Source organism: Periplaneta americana, chromosome 13, assembly GCF_040183065.1.
Source record: "Periplaneta americana isolate PAMFEO1 chromosome 13, P.americana_PAMFEO1_priV1, whole genome shotgun sequence".
Lineage (NCBI taxonomy): Eukaryota > Metazoa > Arthropoda > Insecta > Blattodea > Blattidae > Periplaneta > Periplaneta americana.
In genome coordinates this window covers 169,929,407-169,952,097 of record NC_091129.1, presented here as the reverse complement: position 1 = coordinate 169,952,097, position 22,691 = coordinate 169,929,407, and the positions used below count along the sequence as shown (strand labels likewise).

The 22,691-nt window shown below is 37.3% G+C and overlaps 1 protein-coding gene across 2 annotated transcripts in view; it reads right to left on the bottom strand.

Annotated features, from left to right (window-relative positions):
• The window catches only part of Ret (Ret oncogene), a 291,614-nt gene that overhangs the window by 28,450 nt on the left and 240,473 nt on the right, over positions 1–22,691 (bottom strand). The window contains exons 12-16 of one of the 2 annotated variants that reach the window (XM_069844593.1): positions 20,147–20,218; positions 17,450–17,555; positions 11,019–11,166; positions 5,848–5,962; positions 2,381–2,570 (exon numbers count right to left, since the gene is read on the bottom strand). In XM_069844593.1, the coding sequence (XP_069700694.1) occupies positions 2,381–2,570; positions 5,848–5,962; positions 11,019–11,166; positions 17,450–17,555; positions 20,147–20,218 (631 nt within the window). The remainder of the gene's footprint in view (positions 1–2,380; positions 2,571–5,847; positions 5,963–11,018; positions 11,167–17,449; positions 17,556–20,146; positions 20,219–22,691) is intronic. The other variant, XM_069844594.1, reaches the window with a different exon arrangement.

The window sequence follows — 22,691 nt, the reverse complement described above, 5'->3', positions numbered from 1 at the left end:
AGTAATTCATTATTAAAACTTAAAAAGCACGGACATTAATGGTATTTGAAATTCAAAATGGAAAGATATAGTTGCAAAGGTTCTGTTAATAATAAAACTATTGTTTTTTTTTTTCATGCTAAGAAGAGTCACTCATTTTGATTTCCAAAAGCTCTCCACGTCTTCACACATTGTACTACATGCAACCCACATCAGTTACTGTACCAGTGATCATGCACAACTATTACTGAAAATACATCTACTTTTAACTGAAGCAGAGGAAGACAGAGGTTTAAATTTATTTTCTTTGTTGTCACATTTCTAATTAATAAAAAGTGTTGTAGATGTTTCTACAAGACGGCATTCATACAAAACAAATGGGAAAAGAATGAAAGAAAAAAAATGTTGACCATCTACGAGGAGCAGTCAGAATATAATGCCTCCTATTTTTCTCTCTTTCGATTTATAAGAAAATTAAATAAACAAGCATAACAGCCACAGCATTCACGATTAATGGGTCACTTTTCAATATAATCTCTATCATTTTCCACAGTTTTTGTCCACCTTGAAACAAGAGCATGTATTCCAGTGAGGTAAAAATCACGGTCCTTCTTCCTCAGCCATTTCCTAGCCAATTTTCGCAATCTAGCCAGTGGCTATTGACTGATGTGTGATCTTGCATTGTCATGCCAAAGAAGAATATCCAGCATAGCTTTTGATGGGTAAAATCGTTGAAGACTTGCTTTGAGCTTCTTGAGGGTTTCGACATATTGGACAGAATTTATTGTGCACCCCTGCTCCAAAAATCAACCAGAATCACACCCTCCCCATTGCAAAAGACTGTCGCCATAACTTTCCCTGCAGATCGCACAGTTTTGAATATCTCCTTCTTCAGCGACATTGTGTGATGCCATTCCATCGACTGCCTCCTGGACTCAGGTTCAAAAAAATGAACCCAAGTCTCATCTTCAGTCACAATTTTCGCCAAGAACTCCTGCCCCTCTACAGTGAAGTGCTGCAACAGATCGGAGGCTGTGGTTTTCCTTGTCTCTTTTTTTTTTCTGGTCTGTCAACATTTTTGGTAGCCAATGTGCACAAACTTTAAAGTAGCCCAGTTATCAATAATGGCCATCATGCTGCCTTTACCAATGCAGAGCATGCGACACAACTCATCTGTTATTGCCTGGCAGTCATCATGAATGATCTTGTCGACTCGCTGAATGTTGCGTGGAGTCACTGTAGGCGCCAGCCAAAAGTGTTTCCCCTTCAGCTTCTACACAGTGGCGAACCCATCGTCTAACAATGCTGACTTCCACTGCTGCATCTCCATAAACTTCTTCAGTCTTTCATGAATGCAATGGGTGTTTCATCTTTTGCATTCAGGAATTCTACCACATCACGCTGTCTTAGATGTACTGATATAGTGCTGCCATCTGTTGACTTAGGAAGCTGTTACTGGAGTGGACTGTAGAAGAGGGTTTCAGGAATCGCGCCAAATTCAAATGTTTCATATTATCAACACATTTTAAGAAGAAAAAAATAGGAGGCAATACTCTCTGATTAACTGTCGTTTTTTACAAATACATAAATACGGGATTTGTGGTGATCCACACCCGATAAATAATAATAATAATAATAATAATAATAATAATAATAATAATAATTATAATAATCATCATGATGACAACAATAGCAACAGTAATAATAACAATAATAATAGTAATAATAATAACAATAACAACAACAGTAACAATAATAACTTTCGGGAGGCCAGTCAGAAGCAGTAATTGTACTGAAGCTAGTAAGAGGTGACAGCAGAACCCCAGATCTAATGAAAGTCAAGGACGACAGTTAGGGCCCCAGCATAGTTCAGTCAGCTGAGGTGCTTGCCTGCTGATCCGGAGTTGCGCTCGGGCGTGGGTTCGACCCTCTTGGGCTGATTACTTAGTTGGGTTTTCTCCGAGGTTTTCCCCAACTGTAAGGCAAATGTCAGGTAAGGCGAATCCTCTTCCTCATCTCGCCAAATACCATCTCGCTATCACTAAATCCATCGATGCTAAATAACCTAGTAGTTGATACAGCGTCGTTAAATAACTAACTAAAAAAACGACACTTCAGATATGGACAGAGTGAGCCAGAATTGAAATACTTCCAGAATCCTATATATTTCAGTTTTTGTATCATTTTCTCAGCTTATTTTAATATGATACCTAAAGTCAAGTGTACAAGTGTATCTTTCTGCTGTCTTACTCGTGTAAGGCAACTAACAGGTACATTACGATCAGTCAGAAGTGTCGGTGGTCTGCTTCGCTAATTGCATTTATTTATCCACAGCATAATTCCTCACATGGCAGGATCCTTTTAAAACTGTCAGATCACATGGGGAGCAGGTTGGGGCTACCTGAGGGAGCCATGCTCTGCGAACTCGATGATGAGGTAGAGCGGGGCACCAGGTGTGGTGCAGGCACCTAGCAGCCGGATTACATTGGGGTGCGCCACCTCCTTCAGCAGCTGGTACTCGCTCAACAGGTCTCCCAGCTCTGCCGCACATGCGCCCTCCTTCAATGTCTTCACTGCCACAGTTGTGCATCCTGCACGTGTACGATAAAGCATTAAAGTTATTGACAACTACCAGTATGTGTTTGGAAGGGATTCCAAAATGCTGGAAGAAAGTTGGCTTGATTACAAGGAATAACTCGTAACTTTATACTGTGTGATGAAAATTAATTTGTTCCAAATTGGAATTTTCAGAGATAGAGAGGGAGGGGGATGGGGTGAAGGGGAGGGAGAGAGGCAGAGAAGGGAGGGGATGTGGGAGGAGGATGGGATGAAGGGGAGGGAGAGAGGCAGAGAAGGGAGGGGATGTGGAAGAAGGATGGGGTGAAGGGGAGGGAGAGAGGCAGAGAAGAGAGGGGATGTGGGAGGAGGATGGGATGAAGGGGAGGGAGAGAAGCAGAGAAGGGAGGGGATGTGGGAGGAGTATGGGATGAAGGGGAGGGAAGGAGGCAGAGAAGGGAGGGGGTGTGGGAGGAGGATGGGATGAAGGGGAGGGAGAGAGGCAGAGAAGAGAGGGGATGTGGGAGGAGGATGGGGTGAAGGGGAGGGAGGGAGGCAGAGAAGGGAGGGGATGTGGGAGGAGTATGGGATGAAGGGGAGGGAGGGAGGCAGAGAAGGGAGGGGATGTGGGAGGAGGATGGAATGAAGGGGAGGGAGGGAGGCAGAGAAGGGTGGGAATGTGGGAGGAGAATGGGATGAAGGGGAGGGAGAGAAGCAGAGAAGGGAGGGATGTGGGAGGAGGATGGGGTGAAGGGGAGGGAGAGAGGCAGAGAAGGGAGGGGATGTGGGAGGAGGATGGGATGAAGGGGAGGGAGAGAGGCAGAGAAGGGAGGGGATGTGGGAGGAGGATGGGATGAAGGGGAGGGAGAGAGGCAGAGAAAGGAGGGGATGTGGGAGGAGGATGGGATGAAGGGGAGGGAGAGATGCAGAGAAGGGAGGGGATGTGGGAGGGGGATGGGGATGGGGTGAAGGGGAGGGAGAGATGCAGAGAAGGGAGGGGATGTGGGAGGAGGATGGGGTGAAGGGGAGGGAGAGATACTGTTTTTTTATACTTTTAGCTTCCCAATATTTAATAACAGAATCTGAACATCTGCACGACAACTAAGAGGGTCAGTTACATTGACATTTAAAAAAAAGTATACAGTAAGTATACTGTATACAAGATACATAATAAATTTCAGTTTACAAAGACATAAAAAAACAGAATGACTAACTAGATTAAATAAAAACAAGATGCATAATGAGATTACATGGAACAAAGTTATCTTCTGAAGTGATTTATCAGGAGAGCGATTGATTCTTTAAGAGCTAAGAGACTTCATCTTAGTTATTCTGTATATTTGTTATTAATATTGTTAGGGGAAAAATTATGTGCAACAGTAATGAAGGCAGGTATTCTATTTCATGGCTTTAATGTAAAAAATGGAAAGGCATGGACTGAAGCAAAATAGTTTTTACTCTGGTTTGAAACATTCATAATTTAAATTTTTAATATCTCCAGACATCTTGTTGTGAGAAATAATAGTGTGACAGTTGTTGGCAGCTCTAGTATTATGGTCATGAATTTCAGAGTTCCTTTTAAAATAATTAAGATGTTTATGAATGAAGCAAACTGTTTCTAGAATGTAGATGCAGGGGAGTGGTAAAATATTTAATTCTTGAAAAGTTTCTTTGCTTGGAGTGCATATAGGGACTTGTTTTTATTATTTTTACATTTTCTTTTGAAGTTTAAATATTTTTATAACTTCAAAGGACATGCCCCAGAGCATTGCTGCGTATGAAAGAATGGAATGTACATGAGCATAGCAGACTACTTTTAAAGTTGGAAGAGAGATGCTTTTTGTAAGAATTCTGAAAGCATAACATAATTTGCACAGTTTTCCAGACGAATCCAGGACAAATTGTAATCAATCCATTCTCCTAAAACTTTTGTGCACTCAACTTAGTTCATATTCTGACTGTCAATACATATTTGCAAGTTTTTATAAGTTTCATTTCGATTAAAATGGATAAACACTGTTTTGTCGATATTTAGATTAAGTCTGTTATGTATTAGTCACTTTTTAATTGATTATTAGCTTCATTTATATTATTCTGTAGGCTATTCTCATTTCTACTTCTGAAAATCATATTTGTGTCATCTGCAAAGAGCACTGTTTCTGAGTGGGATATATTTATTGGAAAGTCATTAATATATGCAGAAATAATATTTAACCAAGTACTGAGCCTTGGGGAAGACCGGTTTTGATAAAAGCTGGGTTTGAGTTAGGCTCAACTTACACGGCCGAGAACTTTGCAATTATTTTGCAGTTATGTGTGGTTGTGCTGTGAGTTGTCAGGAATTAGTATTGAATTATATGGAAACAGATGATGCTAACTCACATGGACCACAGATCGAAGTCATTGTCGATCTCTGTGGTCATGAGACTTCAGTATCACCCCCAGCATAACTCCAGAATTGTCACTGTCGGTGGTCGAGTGCAATCCACACATGTGACAAGGCGACTACATGCCAACCAACCACCGTCGACACCATATCCATGGAAACGATAGATGCTTTTACACCGTATCCTTGGAAAGGATAGATGCTTTCTTGGCAAATAGCAAGCTTGCGGTGTGGTTGTCTGTGGTCAATATGGACTTCAAGCGACCACGAAAAAGATGTTTGTGTGTGGTAGGTTTCACCAATGGCACAACCATATACAAACTGCAAAATAATCGCAAAGTTGTCGGCCGTGTGAGTTGAGCCTTAATTGAATCTATTTGGACAATTTGTTTTGGATTACTTAAGTAGGATATAATGGTTTAAGTTATTACCCAGATTCTAAACTTTTATTGAAACTACATAGGAACATTCAGCAGATTCATAATGACGTTTTCTTTACATTATAATTCTGTATGCCACGCATCCTTTATTCATGTTTAGTCAATATTTATTCTTTCTGAGGCTGCCCCTCGGTATGGGCAAATTCCGCCTTGCAGAATTTTAATAACGTTTTGGGGATCATTACATAGCTTACTTCAAATTTAAATGTTTTAATTGCAAGCCAATAAGGATGAATTATTACATTTCCATTATTCCATAGTGTGCTCCAGCGTTATACAGCAAACTGGTGCGACTTGAAGGCCACTTGGCTAGTCCAGACAACAGACCAAGTGGACCCAACAGAGTGATTCTGCAGTTACGAAATGCTGCAGGTGTCTACAGTAGCTCCTGGACACTATGGGAGACCCGAAAGCTTACTTCTGAAGAAGGTATTATTTTTAGTATATTTGACTTTTGCTGGGAAATTACGTGCAGCATGCAATTACCAGAGATGCCGCCAATGTCCAGCGCACGGGCTCGCAGCACTCGGCCAAACTCGCCCTCGCCAAGTGTCTGCTCAATGATGAGTCTGCTGCGGGGGAACTCCCACTTGGGGTCTGGCTGCGGACAACAAGAACAAGGCTATGCAGTAGCTTGTGTCTACGTCACCATCAATAAACATGAAATGAATAACATACAAACATGTGGCATTGGAAATAATAAAAGAAGGTTGACTGCAATACGTTGATGTAACATTTTGAAGTGAGTAAGAAAGTGAGTAAGATTCCTTTTAATATAAAGTTCCTACAGTTAAATATTAATTACGATTAAAAATTATTAAGTCACTTCCTGTTAAAACAAATATATGCATGAAACATACTGATTAACAAACCAAAATGAATACTAGTAATGATATTCCTAAAATATGTATGATATGGTAACATATTATGAAACATTGTAAAATGCAATTTAATTAAGTAAATTATTGGATGAAGTAGTGTAATTAATCAGTAAATATTAAGAGACACTGAGGAATGTAATAGGAGCTTATAAACAAATTGTACGCACGTCCATGCAAGAGCATGTGTGGCCCTTCTCATGAGGCTTGCAGATTCTTAAAAACTAAAACAGTAAAGGAAAGGAAGAAAAGTTTTGTTTGAAAAGGAAATTTCAACTCCAGAGGATTCAAGTAATGAATGTTATCTTCTCTAACAAAAAAAAAAATGACAATTTGTCACTATTTCATCATTCTTAACGCAATTCTGCATTAAATAATTTGTACAGATGATTCGGTTTGATATTTATAATTTATTGTATTCAGCGTGATTCACCAAGTTTTACCGCCACTAGAGCATTTTCCTGAAGTGGTTTGGCACATAGCTTTCTAATAAAAATTTTTCCTATCTCACATAATTCAGGAATAATAATTGATTTTATAAACTTGTTGGTGTGATTAGAACTCTCAAATGTCTGTGCATGCACTTACTTTGCAATGCATCGAGAGTCATTTGTCTCATGTTCAGCTGATGGTCATACATTGTGGAGTTAGAGCTTGTTAGTTGTCTCAATATGCACTAAGGAATATGCTGATATGGTGTGTGAGGGAAATGCAACAGCTGCTGATGCCGTTAGGATTCCCAATTCCAAGACTATTAGCGAAACATTTAACACATTAAGGCAAACTGGTTCACTATCCAGTGTTCGTAATCCAGTGTAAAAGACATCAACAACATGATGTAGCAGAAGAAGAAAACATTCTCAGCGCTGTACAATGCAGTCTTCGAACTTCAACAAGATGTGTAGCTCAGCGAATTGGTGTTACTCAGTCGAAGATATGGAGGGCACTCCATTTAAATGAACTGTATCTGTATCATCTTCAAGAACATTTAGAGCCAAAACATCATGCCCATCGCGTCGATTTCTGCACCTGGTTAAACGGAAATGGCAGAGAGTTTTACCACTGCATTATGTTCCCTGATGAGTCACAATTCACACAGGATGACATTAATCACTTACATGTGTCAATAGGAAGAAATTGACTATTTGGAGAGTAGAAGAGTTATTAGTTTAACAGGCTGTCGGGATTGCATGCTAATTAAACTTATATGTAATAGAAAGTTGTGGTGAAACCTGTATACATAAGTTGTGGTACACCATAACTAATATAAATGTTGATGACAAATAAATATCTATCTAAAATGAATAGGCAGATATTAACATTAAAGCCACGGAGAAAACCAATTTTCAACATCGATTTAGTGTAAATGTATGATGTGGTATTCTGTATGATCAGCTCATAGAACCATTCATTTTACCCAGAGACTTAAATGGCGATATGTACCTACACCTTCCACAAAACGAATTGCCACAACTACTAGACGATGCTCTTGCAACAAGACTTTGTATGCACTTCCAACTTGATGGGACGCCTACTCATTTCACCCTCACCATGAGAGATCATCTAAACCAGTATTTCCCACATTGTTGGATTGGTCATGAAGGTCCTCATCCCTGGCCAGTCAGGTCCCCAGATTTGATCCCCTTAATTATTGCTTTGAGAGGAAGAAGAATCTTGTGTACAAGATTAATGTAAACCCACATGAATTAATTGTGCGCATTATGGACATTGCAGCAATCATCAGGAACAGCCTTTATAAGTAGAGAGCGGAATTTTAGGCCCTAAAAAGTGGCATTTTAGGCGCCTAAAATAGGTTCTTGAACTCTTTTATTTAGGCTCTATATATATATATATATATATATATAATTTATTTCCAAGAAATAGTCTGCCCAGGCATCCTGGGTTGCCAAAAACACAGAATAACACACATATAAGAATAATAACGATTACAGTGAAATAGATGAGTCAAATTGAAATGTGAACTAGGAGCTTAAATTTAAGAAATAATAAATCTGTACATATATTGTAACAATCACACACTAACGGATAGAAGGGGGGGGGGGATTATGACATTCTGTATAAATGATTTTTCAGAATCGCCACAGACCCTTTAATGCTAGAAGTAATTATTTTTGGTATGATGTCATGGATTCCAAATGTTTTGATAGTGTTTACAGTTGATCGTGGGATGGTGCCCCTCGCTCCGATCATTAAACCATGTACTTCGCAGGTGCCTTCCATCTGATATTTTTCTCGAAAATACGGAATAGTAGGCTCATAAATTTGTTGTTTCTCTTTGGATTTTTTTTTTTTTTTGTTAAATAATGTCACTAATATAAGATTCAACATTTATTTAATGCAAAATTCTAGGATTAAAAGAAACTTCCACACATTTCATATTTTACAAGGGTGCCAATACATATACAAAATGAAGACCTTCTCCCAGAGAATAAATATTGCACTACACGATTACTAGTGTGTACTGCACAACAATTGGAGAATAATGGCGTGTGTCAGATCTGATAGCACAGTGACAAGATCTGTGAGCTCATTGAATCTAGTAAAGATTATCTTCTGTTTCATGTAATAATAAGAAAAGCTGTAAGCTGTCCGTCATGTGGTAACATTGTAATGTAAAAATTACGGGAAGAGAAAGACTAGAATTTAGATGCAACAAATGGCGAGGACAGCAACTGGTACCAGATGCAATTTTGACAGAAGTGCTAGAAATAATACTTTCATAGTATAGAAGTCTATACTGGTACTGTCAGTAGACCAGATTTTAAAATTGTGCGCTTTTTGATGGTGGTCCAGGCAAAATACTGGAAGATGACGAGAGTAAATTCAGTCGTCAGAAATACAAGTCCAAATTACTCATTATTTTCAATTGCCTCTTTCATTCGCTCTTTTTGTTGTTCAGATGTTAACGCTCTGCTATTGTTATTTACAATGAGTCCTGGCAAGATACAGTGTATGACGCACATGTATTCTGTAACGACTGTACTGATTTCATGCGCAGTAATATGTGTTATGTGAATAAAGGAGGGAGGAGTGTTGTTCTTGATGTCGTGACATCATTCATTGTGCAAAGCCACTTTCAGACTTGTATGAAGAAGAAACTGCAACGAAAACATATGTTTAGCAAAAAAACGGCCCAACCTCAGCTCTGCATGTCCTCAATGCAGCTTCCCTTGAGCTTGCTGAAGCAAAAGCTTTCTGTGATACCTAAATGGGAGAGCAGTTTGAATCAGTTACAATTTTTGCACCTGGCTGTACAAGGAATGGGTACAGATGTGACTGAAAAATGCTGTTCCTTTCCACTATGCCTCAATGAAAGCTGAGACTAGTCAGGTGTACTGTACACTCAATTCAGAAAGATTCCTCTGCCCCAAGTAAAGATGAGTTGTCAACATCTTGTGTTTTGTACAGAGAGGAAAAGGATATTTTTGATGCAGTTAAAATACAGTTTATAAATTCAAAGATTTTGACATGTTTTCGGAAAGGGAGATCTGGAGTGGGAGCATACATTGCCCTATGCTTCATTTTATTCTTCACTAATAAGCTCTTTGTGTGAAATCGATGGAACAAAATGGAGTCCTGAAAAGATGATCAGAGTTATCAATATGATATGGAGTGGCAACAGAACTCTTTTAATTCATCAGTAACATCAGATTTGGGAGGGGATGGAATTAGAATATGTGAACATACTCTCTTCAGTCAAATGAAATGGTTAATAAGTTCAGTAAGGTTTCTGAATTGAAGGAAATCCCTAATTTTCTTAAAGAAAAGAGTTTGTTCTGTGAGATATTACACAGCTCGAGGATGATTTTCTTCAACAACTAGCATTCACATGGCGGATATCAGCTGTATGGGATACATCAATGGAGTCCGGAAGAAGCTGAAACATTTCAGTGCTGCTGAACAACTCATTATGTTCCCTTTTGCAAACATGACTGTAGAATTCGAATAAGAATATTGTATTTTCATAATTCTGTGCCTGTACTCAGAACATCAGTTGTAGAATGCCCCTTGCTAGCCCACTGGAGGACTGACGCCAACCTTCAGATCGAACTCTCTCACATATAAGCTCATGCTTTCCTTCAAACCGGCAGAAAGGGCACCAGCTTTCTTCAGATTTCTTCTCAATGAACGTTTTCTTACCGCGTGTAATTTCGGTCGAGAAATATCATTGAATAATTTCGAGGGAAAAATATCATTGTTTGGAAGCACTCATCTCTCAGGAAATATGTAGGCCTACACTTCCAAAGACCTATTATAGAAGTTGTCTCTACTAAACGTTCCATGACTCGCAAGAACAGGAATTTAGTGCTGCAGATCATCCGCATTTGTCACACTACCGTACTCTAGATGTATATTTCGTATTTTAAAATACATTATTTTTTTCCTTAATATGTAACAATGGAAACTGCCATATAGGATCTATGAAAAATTATTCAGGCTCACGAGGTCGAAAAAAGGTATCTTCATAAAATCAAAACGGACATAATCCTAATTTTGCACTTAAACTGCAAGAAAAGTATTTTTACCACTTTATTACAAAAATGTAAAATTAATTTGCTTTATTCGTAATAGATTCAAAAGCGACAAAATTTAACTGTTTCATTGAGGAAAGTGAAAGTACAGAAGGCTCGTCTTTTGAAGGCATTTCGTATTTACTGCTTTCGTGAGGAGACACCATGTATATTAACATGAATAAGTGAAAGCTGAACATGCAAAAGTGACAAATCAAGTTTCCGCAAAAGCCTCCTGGATACTCACCATAGTGCGAGGATCAGGGGAGGGCAGAGGCAGCACAGGGGTGTCAGCCATGGCCTGCAGGGTCCGGTCCACATAGTCTGAGTGGATGCCAGAGAGGGATGCGGTGCTGCCCACGAATTTGCGATCCCGACGGCCCTTACCACCAGTCCTGCAACAAGTAGAGGATTGTTACAGTACCTAATATAATAAAAAAACCTTCCAACAATACCGTACAAATTCGAAATCACGCAATGAACGGATGCCTCCAAGCAGAATATTCAAACAGATCCTGTCCTATGCTCCACGAGGTCACAGGAATTTGGGATGTCCTATGAAGCATTGACAGGACACTGTAACGGATCCACTAGGATCTAATACTTGATCTGCAGATGATGATGATGATGATGCAGGACTTACTGTAGTATAGGGAACAGATTTCAAATTATCTTGTGTCTAATCATAATTCGTAATTTTAACTAATGACAAACGTAATAACAACTGAAGCAAATATCTTGTCTTATAATTTGCAATTGTGCTGCATTTTTTTATTTCATTTTACTTTTTCTTGGTACTGTGTACTTTGTAAACTTGCATCTTGCTTTCCATGGAAGCACCATGCCTAGCTCTTAGTCTGTTCTACAATATGCCCAGAAATAAAGAACATCAGAAGTTGGTAACACTGTGCACTGTAATAACGACTGGAAAGGTGACATGTGGTAGCTGTAATGTGACCTTGATTTTGGAGCAGAATGGTAATATGCAATGGTTCGAAGTATTCGTGAGAAGGATTTATTGTTGGGCAGACGAGACATTGCAGTAGCACTTCCCCAGAATTTACCTATCAAGAGTAATATTGTACGCTTTGGTTGTTGATCTTCATGAAATTCCTCCTGATAATGCTTTTTTTACTTGGTTATTTAACGACTATCAACTACGAGGTTATTTATTGTTGTCAATGGAATTGGTAATAGCGAGATGATATTTGGCGATACCATACATTACCTGATATTTTCCTCATAGTTGGGGAAAACCTCGGAAAAACCCAACCAGGTATCGAACCCGCGCCCGAGCGCAACTCCGGATCGACAGGCAAACGCCTCAGCTGACTGAGCTACGCCAGTGGCTTTGATAGTGTTCGCACACTAGCTCCGCCATTTGGGGCAACTCTGTGTAGGAGGAAATAATGATCCTGAGATTCTGGCACCGTTTTTGAGTTTGTGCTTTTCATTACCTTCTTCAGTAACAATTCAGTGGGGTATGGTATGCACTCTGGCTGCTTACTACCACCAAGTCGTCCTTGGTGTCAAACCCAACGAGGGCAATGGATTTTAAATGCAGATAAAATCCTCAGCATGGCTCCTTCAGGAGGGTAAGTAAAGCCAGGAGGCCCAGGCCTTAGATTTCTGTCAGTCATTGAATAACCTTGCTGCTGAAAAAAAAAATAAAGTGCTACTGCTGCTACTGCCACCATTACCATCAACTCTAATTCTACTCCTGCTGCTACTACTACTACTTACTTACTTACTTACTGGCTTTTAAGGAACCCAGAGGTTCATTGCCACTCTCACATAAGCCCGCCATCGGTCCTTATCCTACTACTACTAATTCCCCCCCCCCCCCAGAAAAAGAAGCTTTTGATCAGCATAGAAATAAGGAAACTGTAGAAGTTAGGAAATTCAGAGGAAGAACAATTGTTTGTATACGTCTGAAGTCTGATTAGTATAATATGTAGCTAGTTGGTGATGTATGCAATGGAGGAGGAAAGGAATTGGCCACTCTACCACATTATCTCCTAGCCTTGTTGCCTCATAAGTGGTGCCTTGTTGGTATCACTTGTGAGGTTCAGACCTGTCTTCAGACAGTTGACTAAACAACAACAACATTAACAAAATCGAATAATAGTGGGATAGATGTAATATATTTCGAGAATGAACAAAAACACAATAATAATAATAATAATAATAATAATAATAATAATAATAATAATAACAATAATAATAACAAAAACAAACGAAGAAGCTGACAAGTGAAAATGAAGACCCATTAAAGGAAGACTAACTGAGGCTGAAACAGATCTGCTACTTGACGATTATAGTCCTTATTTTTTGGTTGTACAGTTATTATTTTAGTTAGAGATTTCTGAAGCAATGAATAATATTTTAATGAAGATAGAAAATGACAGGAAAACGGACTCCAAAGGTTTCTTCTCAAGTACTGGTATACGAATTTTGAATAAGAAAGGTAGTACTGGTAGAAATTATTTTTGTTGTTTCATAAAGGATGATCATGGAAACTTTATAATAGAATCATAAGTTATTAGACAGGTATGGAAAAATTATTTTGGAGATCTGTTAAATAATGTGAACATGCATTATGAAGATGAATCAGAAATACAATTTCTGTTGTTGTTGTACTATATGACTTTTTATTTGGAACTTAATTCATTATAAATGGCATCTCATTACATAACAAACATTAAAATATGGTACAATAAACACGAAATTAAACATTAATAAGATACAGATTATCAAAGTGAAATATAAAGCATAACAATTCAAGAGAAAAATTAGGCCTAATTCATTTTGCTCCTGGCAGTCCAGTAAAGAACTGATAAATTTCCTTGGTTGTTCTGGGCTGGGTTGAGTAGGAGGTGGTCCGAGTTCATTACGATCCAGACTGCACTCTTCTACCTCATATATTTTTATTTCGCTAAGCTGTGCAGCCAGGCATCATGTCTGAAGGCTGCCTCTGCTTCCTTGGTTTACTTTTATGTTTCTCTCATAGTTCTGTTATTTTCTCCCACTTCTTCTCTTTCGCAAATTCAGAGGATTCTTGTTCCCGTGTTTCGAGGGTTTCGCTTGTGATGAATTTTCTGACTGAGTTGATCGTCAGGGGTTCAGTTCGTATGCAGACCTCAGAGCCTCTTTCAGCTAACTCATCTGCCTTCTCGTTGCCTTCAATCCCAACATGCGCAGGAATCCAATGCAATGCAATAATTTTCTTTAATTTTTCTAGTTGTAAATTATGTATAATATTTTTAATTCTAGTAGAGTGGGACAATATTGCTTGAATGGCAACCTTCGAGTCTACAAGTATAACTACTTTTTTCGAATTTATGTGCCCTGTAAATTAAGTTTTGTAGAGCTATATAAATGGCTCCTATTTCTCCATCATAATTATTGCTACAGTATCTACCCACTGAAGTGTAGTGTGAGAAAAGTCTGCAAAATATTCCAGTGCCTACACCCACGGCTTCTATTTTAGATCCGTCTTTCGGATATTTTTCATTCAGCATGCTAAGAGTATAGCATTTTAACATTGTTAAATTTAAGTCAGTCTTTTTAAGATTGTCTGGAATAGTTAGATTGACATTGATTGGGGTGAAATCTGGTGCATTTAAAGGTTTAGTGATAGTTTCTATTTCATTTTGAACATTTAGTGTTTTCAAGATGTTTCTGATTCTAGTTATTGGTGTTATTTGAGTTTTCACCCGTTCATTAGAGCATACTGGGGGTATCCAGCTTGTTCTTTGTGAGGCTTCCATCTTGTCCAGGTTTGCCGCAGCTTGTTTCTGAATTTCTTTTTTGATTGGAAGATCATTTGAATAGAATTGTAATGCCATAACCGGGGTTATCTTAACTGCTTCGAAATTAGTCTTAGTGCTCACTCTGTTGTTATTAAAAGCTTCATAAGGAACTGGTCTTGGAGTAAATGCTGACAAAACAAAATATTTTGTAAATGAATACAATATAATATTTTATTACTCAGTCAATGACAAATCAAAATAAAATAATGACTTAGTTTATAGTCATTAAGTTTATATACATGAATTACAAAATTGCGAACGTTTTCGCCTATTCAGGCATCCTCAGGCAGTTATACAATATCTCAATGTCATATACGTAGCTATTGGTGGTGAGTACTATTTAAAATTAATGATGTATAGGACATCTCCATTATTAAAATGTAATATTACAGGTAATAAACTTAAATAATGTTAAAAAATGTTAAAAACCATGTAGTAATTAAACTTCATAATATGTGGAACACTTGTTCAGTCCAATGAGTGGTGAATGTACCACTTATATTCATTTATAGAAATTGACAATCTGAATATTCCATCATGCTTTCTAAGTTAATAAAATATTTTGTGCTTACTCGTAATTTAAATGTAAATAACAGCAACATATTAAGAAACATTTGGAAAAGTAAATGAGTTTATATTTAGGAACATTAATCTTATTATTTATGACAATAAAGTAAAATAAGAAATTAATGCCCTTATTTAGAAATCAAATAAATGTTATTATGCATTATCCGATATATTAAAGAGTACTGGTAAATCATCATTCATCATCATATTCTTCATGGCTTAGGCATAATGCACCTGTGTGATTTCAGAGGTAAAATAAAACATCTCGCCATCTTTTTACCAGGCGTCCTATTCATCCCTTTCCATTTGGTTTGTAATAGAGGAACTGAAATGGTAGACAATATGTTGTTTTCACCTATTTCTATATTATTGCATAATATCAGTCAAACAATTTAGTTTCAATTCTTTTCCGATTTCATTGCTGTATTTATGATCCATTAAAATGTATCCAACTATTGATAGAAGGAATCTCATTTCAGCAACCTCTATTTCTCCTTTTGAAAATTTCTGGCTACTGTTTCTAAAAAACTTGCAAGTCACAAATGTTCCTGAACAGATGACTGGCCCATCGCCCTGAAAGCTGACTTACATAGTGGGTGTGCTCCATCCGCACATTTACTAGCCCTTTTAACCCTGGATATGGGTCTTCATATACACATTTATCCCCTGAAGATAAGGGTGCCTCTTCTACATTGATAAAGTATAAATTAATTAAAAAAACGAAAATACAAGACTTCAATCATGCCTGTGAAACATGGACACTCACAAAAATAGATGAGAATAAAATGATAATTTTTAACGAAAAATTTTTAGAAAAATGTTGGAAGCAGTTCGAGATGCAGATGCTTTAGAATGGAGGAAACTACATAATAAAAAAGTATGATTTTTACAGTGAACCTAATGTTATGGCCAGAATTAAAGCAAGAAGACTGCGAATAGTCAGATTTACAGGTTTTCATTCATCTGTTGTATTGTATTGCATTTATTTACATTCCATGGTATTCGTACATCACTCAACAGCTTGAATATGGAACATGTAAAAAAATATATTTAATAGTAGGCCTACTATAAAGTTTTAAGAGTTTTACAATATAGTCTATAATACAATACAAAGGTTTAGTATCAGTACTCAATAGAAGACAGGAATATTCATAAAGCATTGTTGAATGTCATAAATTCACATACAGAATAGAAGGCGTGAGAAATTAGGTACCGGTATACTTCTTTAATTTGCCCCTAAATAATCTTACGTTTTGAGTTTGATTTTTTATATCCATAGGGAGGCTATTAAAAATTTTTACTGCCATTTATAACGCACTCCTTTTTGATAGCACGATAGACTTGCTGATGGAGTATGATGAAATTAGGATCGTTATCAAAACAAACTACTATTTAATAAATCTACTATTGTCATACTCAGATTTTCTCAGTATTATTATATGAATCTAAAGAAAATATAAGCCCCTAATTACACTGAACTGAATACGATTTTGCGAAGAATTTTACAAAAGTATACACAAGTAGGCCTACTTGGAGACCTTCACCTTTTGCAAACAGAGAATTGAGGTCATGGTATTGATGCAACAGTGTAGTTAAAGGATCCATGATTGTAAGTATAACATGTAAAACGAAATGATATGATGCAATAATAGACCGTTACTTGACTGTTCAGATCTTGGCAGTATGTTTAGCACTATAGAATTCTAATAAAGTATTTTATGTTTAAAGATTTCGGGCTGCAATATTTTGAAATCATTTATATTTTAATACTGCCAATAAATTTAAAAACGTTTTTTATACAATAAATTATGTAGAGTTGAAGCAAATTATGCTTTTCGACATGTGCACTAAATCTGATACTGGTAAGGATTTTTTTTTTTTTTTACATTTCATAGAATTAATGCAATTTTGTCCAAGAAGTAGAAAGCTATTTTAACTATTTTAATGGGCTATAACCTAGATACCCGGACTCTAATGATGATATTAACATAATATTAAACGAAATGCTTTTATGGCTCTTTTAAAGTAAAAAAGTATTCATTGAAAAACTAGACAATTTTTAGCTATGAAAAATTTTGAGGGCACTGAAGCTCATAACTGGAATAGGTATGACCCTGGAAAATGTGGGGCATAATATGTAACCTAGCCCAATATAACTGCTTATTCAATCACGTTGCTGCTGACGTGCTTCCAATATATTATGATGTGATTAGTAAGACTGGGAGTACCTAGTAAAGCAGTGCATGTTCAAGGCTACACACTGATGGCTACTAGTGCATATTTAAGGCAGACTACTAACCTGTACTTCCAGCAGATGAAACTACCTACGACGGTAGACAGTAGGATGAAGCTGGCCACTACGACACCCACCATGCACTCTGGCCCACATGCCCCCTCATTGGTGGCTGCAACAGCAATCAACATTAAACTGGTTTTGAGTAGGCTAGGCGTGCCCTTCCGCTCTGTTATCAGGCTGAAGTTGAGTTGGAACAACTTTTACCAGTTCCAGATGGACCAGATAGGCTTATAGGACATCCTGGAAGAATCACCAAAAATTGGTATAAGCCTGAAAGATCTAAACACGCAGAACAGTATCGTCATTGTATGAGTGCAACTGCGTGGGAATTCTATTGGCTCAGGAAGTGCAACTCTGATCAACAGCAGCATGCACATAATTTTATTTTTGCTTCATAATGAGTTGTAGGAGTCGTTCAAAGTGGTATACATTAGCTGATACCATCTCTTCAGAAGTTCTCCATGCATAATTCTTCTAATTTCTGTCTGGTATCATGGGTTATTCCTTTAGATTTCCTCACAGATAACAGTTGCATGTGGTAAGGTATGCGGACCCTAACCTTCTAGGAACGATTCTGTCATCAGACAAAATAATGTGTTTTGTGGTAGAATATGCACATTGTCTCAGTCTGGTACAACTGTGCAAGCATTTACATGCAGTACGTCTTTGCACTTACAGGATCATAAAAGTAAGGACCCTATTATCCTTCCTTGCTTACTATAAGCCAATGCAATGGATCACGGATTGTCTGTGCTGCAGTGTATAATATTCAGCAAGCAACCATGACAACATTGTAAGTGAAACCACGCTTCATATCAGAAAATCATTAATTGTGGATTGATAACCCAAACAGTAATGTTTTAAAAAATCAGTTACAGAAAGTCACTTGAGTCACATGGGCCTTATAGCTGTAATTCTTGAACTACAGACATTCTCTAAGATTTCTACGAATATTTTAAAAATTGTAGTGACTTATAAACTGAGAATTTTGAGATGCTTGTTTCCTATGCAAAACGACATTCTCCAAAGAAACCCTTACATCCTGATAACACAATCTCAAGGGAAAAAAATGGAACTTTCTGCATCATAATCCACAGTTGATTCCCGATTTACCACGCAAATCGTCTGTAGCTGCATTTAGATTGGCAGCAAGCCATGACTGTTTGGCCAAGCATCTGCATAGAATTGGAATATATCAGTCCCCTAACTGCCCATTGCGCAACTCAAACGAAGAAATGGATTCAGAACACCTCAAAATCTCTGCGTCAGTGGCTGACCATGACAATATCTTTGAAAAATATTGGCGTGCAAGAGGCCAAATGGCTTTATTGCCAAACGCCTGGCATTAGAAAACAACAACATCCTGTTATAGTGTTAATTTGTACTGTGTCATTTTGACAAATTACAATTTACTTCACTAATACGCTGTTAATTAAAAACACTGGCACACTAATAAATTGTAATAACATTAGAAGTAAATAATAACACAAAAACTCAAATTAAACAGTGAACGTTCCCAGTCCAGCAGCAGGTCCCCTGTTGGACATCTCTCAGAATTAGGTGAATAAGTTAATGGTACAGAAATTGTGGATGATGTTAGTTGGTTGTGTCTAATGCACTGCATTTAGCAATGAAGCCATTAGCAGCCAAGCCTTCCTGTTCTGAGGATACAGCAGTGCAGACTGTAGAACTGATGTTCCTCATCCTAACTGTGGATGATGGAATGTGAATTAAGTATCACATAAGATGGGCAACATAAGTTTTAATCCAGTGAGTTCACAGTGCCTATAGCAGAGCAAACTGACAGAAATATCGGAGTGTTTGCTGGGATGTAGACTCCAGCATGCAGTGGTGGGGCACATAAAGCATGTTATGGTCTGCCAAAAGACTTCTTTACATTAGGACAGTATTTTAAGATTGTTTTTGGATATTTTTTATTAGACATTCAAATAAATATTATTTCTCCGTTATTTTGATAACTTAGCCTACAATGTAGTCCAGTATTGATTCAGATCGTAATTCTTCCAAATTTCCTCATTCCTCTTTGGTGCATCCCGTTGCTTGTCTCATAAAACACATTTCACACATTGTAATTTCTTTGTGTCAGTTCATACTAATATGAAATATTTTAACGCATAAATTCTTTGTTATGCACATTTTTAAAAGAAATGCGTCGTATAAGATGCGATCTGTACGTATATTTGTTACAAACTCCTTCTAATATCGCCTGTATAAATGAATCGAGTTTAACCAAGTTTCGTACACATATAATACTACCAGTAACCTTCGCAAGTGCTGTTCCTTAAATCAGACTTCACCCAAGAGAAATCTTCGGCGTCAGTCAAAAGGTTATTATATTATATAAAATGGCAAATGCTGAAGCATTACTTTCTTTAAATTTCAATAAAGAAAATTTATTTGTGAAGTGTATAAACGCCATGCCAAAACAAGAAAACGAGTAATGTAATGAGCTCATAGCCTTTCTTTGTTGTCCAGAGGCTGAATTTGCTGTTGTTACGTAATGTGATGGCTGTGCGTGCATTCTTCAAATTTTAGTTCTTCAAAAGAACGTGCAGTATATTTTGGTAAATACTGAATACAAAATACAAAGATTTTAGGCATTTGATTGACATTCCTTTTAATAAGGACATTTCTATTTACTATTTTGCTTCATTTCTTTGATTTCAACATGTTGCTTACTTGCAACTGGCTGCTGATGTGTCTGGGTGCCCCTGTCTGTTCGCTCCAGGCACTGAGCGCTGCTGCAGGCATCTGCAAAAGACAAACTTGCCGTGAGGCAGATCCTTGTCTTGGTTGTGATGGGTTCAGTCATCAGCTTCCCCTTACATTACACCTTCCTATTTCATGAAGTTTTTGACATTTATTTTTAAAGTTTCCTTGTCGTTGGCTTTCCAATATAATTTCGAAATCAGTTGTCAGTCATTCTTTCAACATGTTCTTCCCAGTGGTTTCTGCATTCTGTAATTATGTCTGTTAATATAAGACTCTTAAATTCTTTATGGATAATATGTCGATTTATTTTTCTGTATAGAAGTGCATATCATGAAATGTTTATCAAAACCTCATTTCTGTTTTCTTCCCTCTCTGTCCAGAATTGAGAAGCATACAACAATAATGATATCGCAGTAACTTTAAACAATTTCAAACTTGATTATTTACTTTGTAACTTTTCCAATAGCAGTTTTTGTCCAAGTGTTAGACCTTCTCAAGGCTAATATTTAACACTGAACACTCAACTCAATTTCAAAACATACACAATCATGAACACACCCTACCACAACAGGAAACCACAACATAGCGCAGGACCTTCGTTAGGCTTTGGACAATGAAGAATAACACTTCGAAACTAATCAGCCAGGTAATTTCCTAAAGAGTTCACATGGTAAAGAAGCTAATATTTTTGTTATATTATTTTGTTGGTATTCGTAAGTAATTGGCGTAACTATTAAAATACTTTAAAATAAAATATACACACATGTATGCAAGTTACCTTCTGAACTAAACAATAAAACTGATCAACGTCACACACTCTAACTTGGCTTACTTTTGTAATGCAACACATTTTGATGTATGGTGCACAGCAACTTTTCATATTTTGGGCACTAGTTTAATTCTACTAGATGTAATAAAGGTAATTGTAAATCACATTTTAGATACTGAACACAGCATAATTTCCAAAACTCAAACATGCCAATCTGGGGGAAGATCTTGATCTCTTACTATTAGTATAATAGAAAATAGAGCACTTGCCTGCCGGTCTGAAGTCGCGCTTGGGCGCGGGTTCGATTCCTGCTTGGGCTGATTACCTGGTTGGGGTTTTTCCGAGGTTTTCCCCAATCGTAAGATGAATGCCAGGTAATCTATGGCGAATTCTCGGCCTCATCTCGCCAAATACCACCTCACTATCACCATTCTCATCGACGCTAAATAACCTAGTAGTTGAGACAGCGTCGTTAAATAACCAACAACAAAAAATAGAGCTGTGAAAAGGCCAGACACACAGATCCAATAATGTGAAACTGATTCGTGTGGTGTGAGACGGCAGACATCACTGACGTGCAGTAGTCAAATCCATAGAACATACGTAACCAACAAGGGTACCTATTCATTAATCTTCACAGACAGGGCTGCAAAAATGTAGTGCAGGGCTTCATAGGTAAAAAGCAGAAGATTAATGTCTTAATTATCACATAAAATGGCATCTATCTTTAATTGGTTACTATTTAATAATGCTATATCAAATGCTCAATTATCTAGTGTCGGTCAAATTGGTGATAGTGAAGTGAGACTGAGATCTCGCCATGCGATTACCTGACATTCACCATACAGTTGAGGGACATCACTTTATTACACTATGGCACGGTATTTACTATTAGGCCTAATTACTGAAACTGATGAATTTCAACGCATTGCTATAGTGATAACGTCCTAAACAGTAAAATTCCCCTATAATCAAATGTGGAATGACTCGAATACAGATTGTAACTAATTCTGTCAAGACTCCCACACAGAAGTAGCAATGGAACCCTTGTCTTAGTTGCTATGACATGACCTGTTACACTTATGTTTAATGGCCAATGAAGTTGTTACTATTATTATTATTATTATTATTATTATTATTATTATTATTATTATTAGAATATTTCTTTCATTCGTAATTTAAACTTCAAGAGTACTGGTACTGGTACTTATTGAATGAAAAAGATAGTTTGGAAAAGATTTACAAGTACTACCAGTTACGAATTTAAAAAAATTATTCTAATGAATAAAACTGTAAACATTTTCTGAATGACGCTTTGGAGTTTCGATATTCACTGATGTTCGCTCTGCAGAAGGAGGCCTGTCGTAGTTTTTTCACCTTGTTATAGAAATATTTGCTGTCCTCCAATCCCACTCTATCATGTTTTTAATCACTTCAGAATTTTAGCTCAGATGTTGTGATTAGCTTTTCATATGAAATAAGACGAAGTTTGTGATGTCTTGGTTGCCTTTCTCGTGTTCGAACGTTGTAGGACACTATGCTGAAATATGGATCTAGTTACACTAGTTGTTTTTAGCAAATTTAAAAAATTTGGGATACCGGTATCCTTGCAAATGACACAGTAATTTATTCTCTATTGCTACCAGAGACAAGTGCATAAAGTATTTCCTAGTCTTGAGAATTCCGTACGTACCGGTAGCTATTCTTTTATTGCTGAAAAACTATGTTTTACCGAAGCATTTG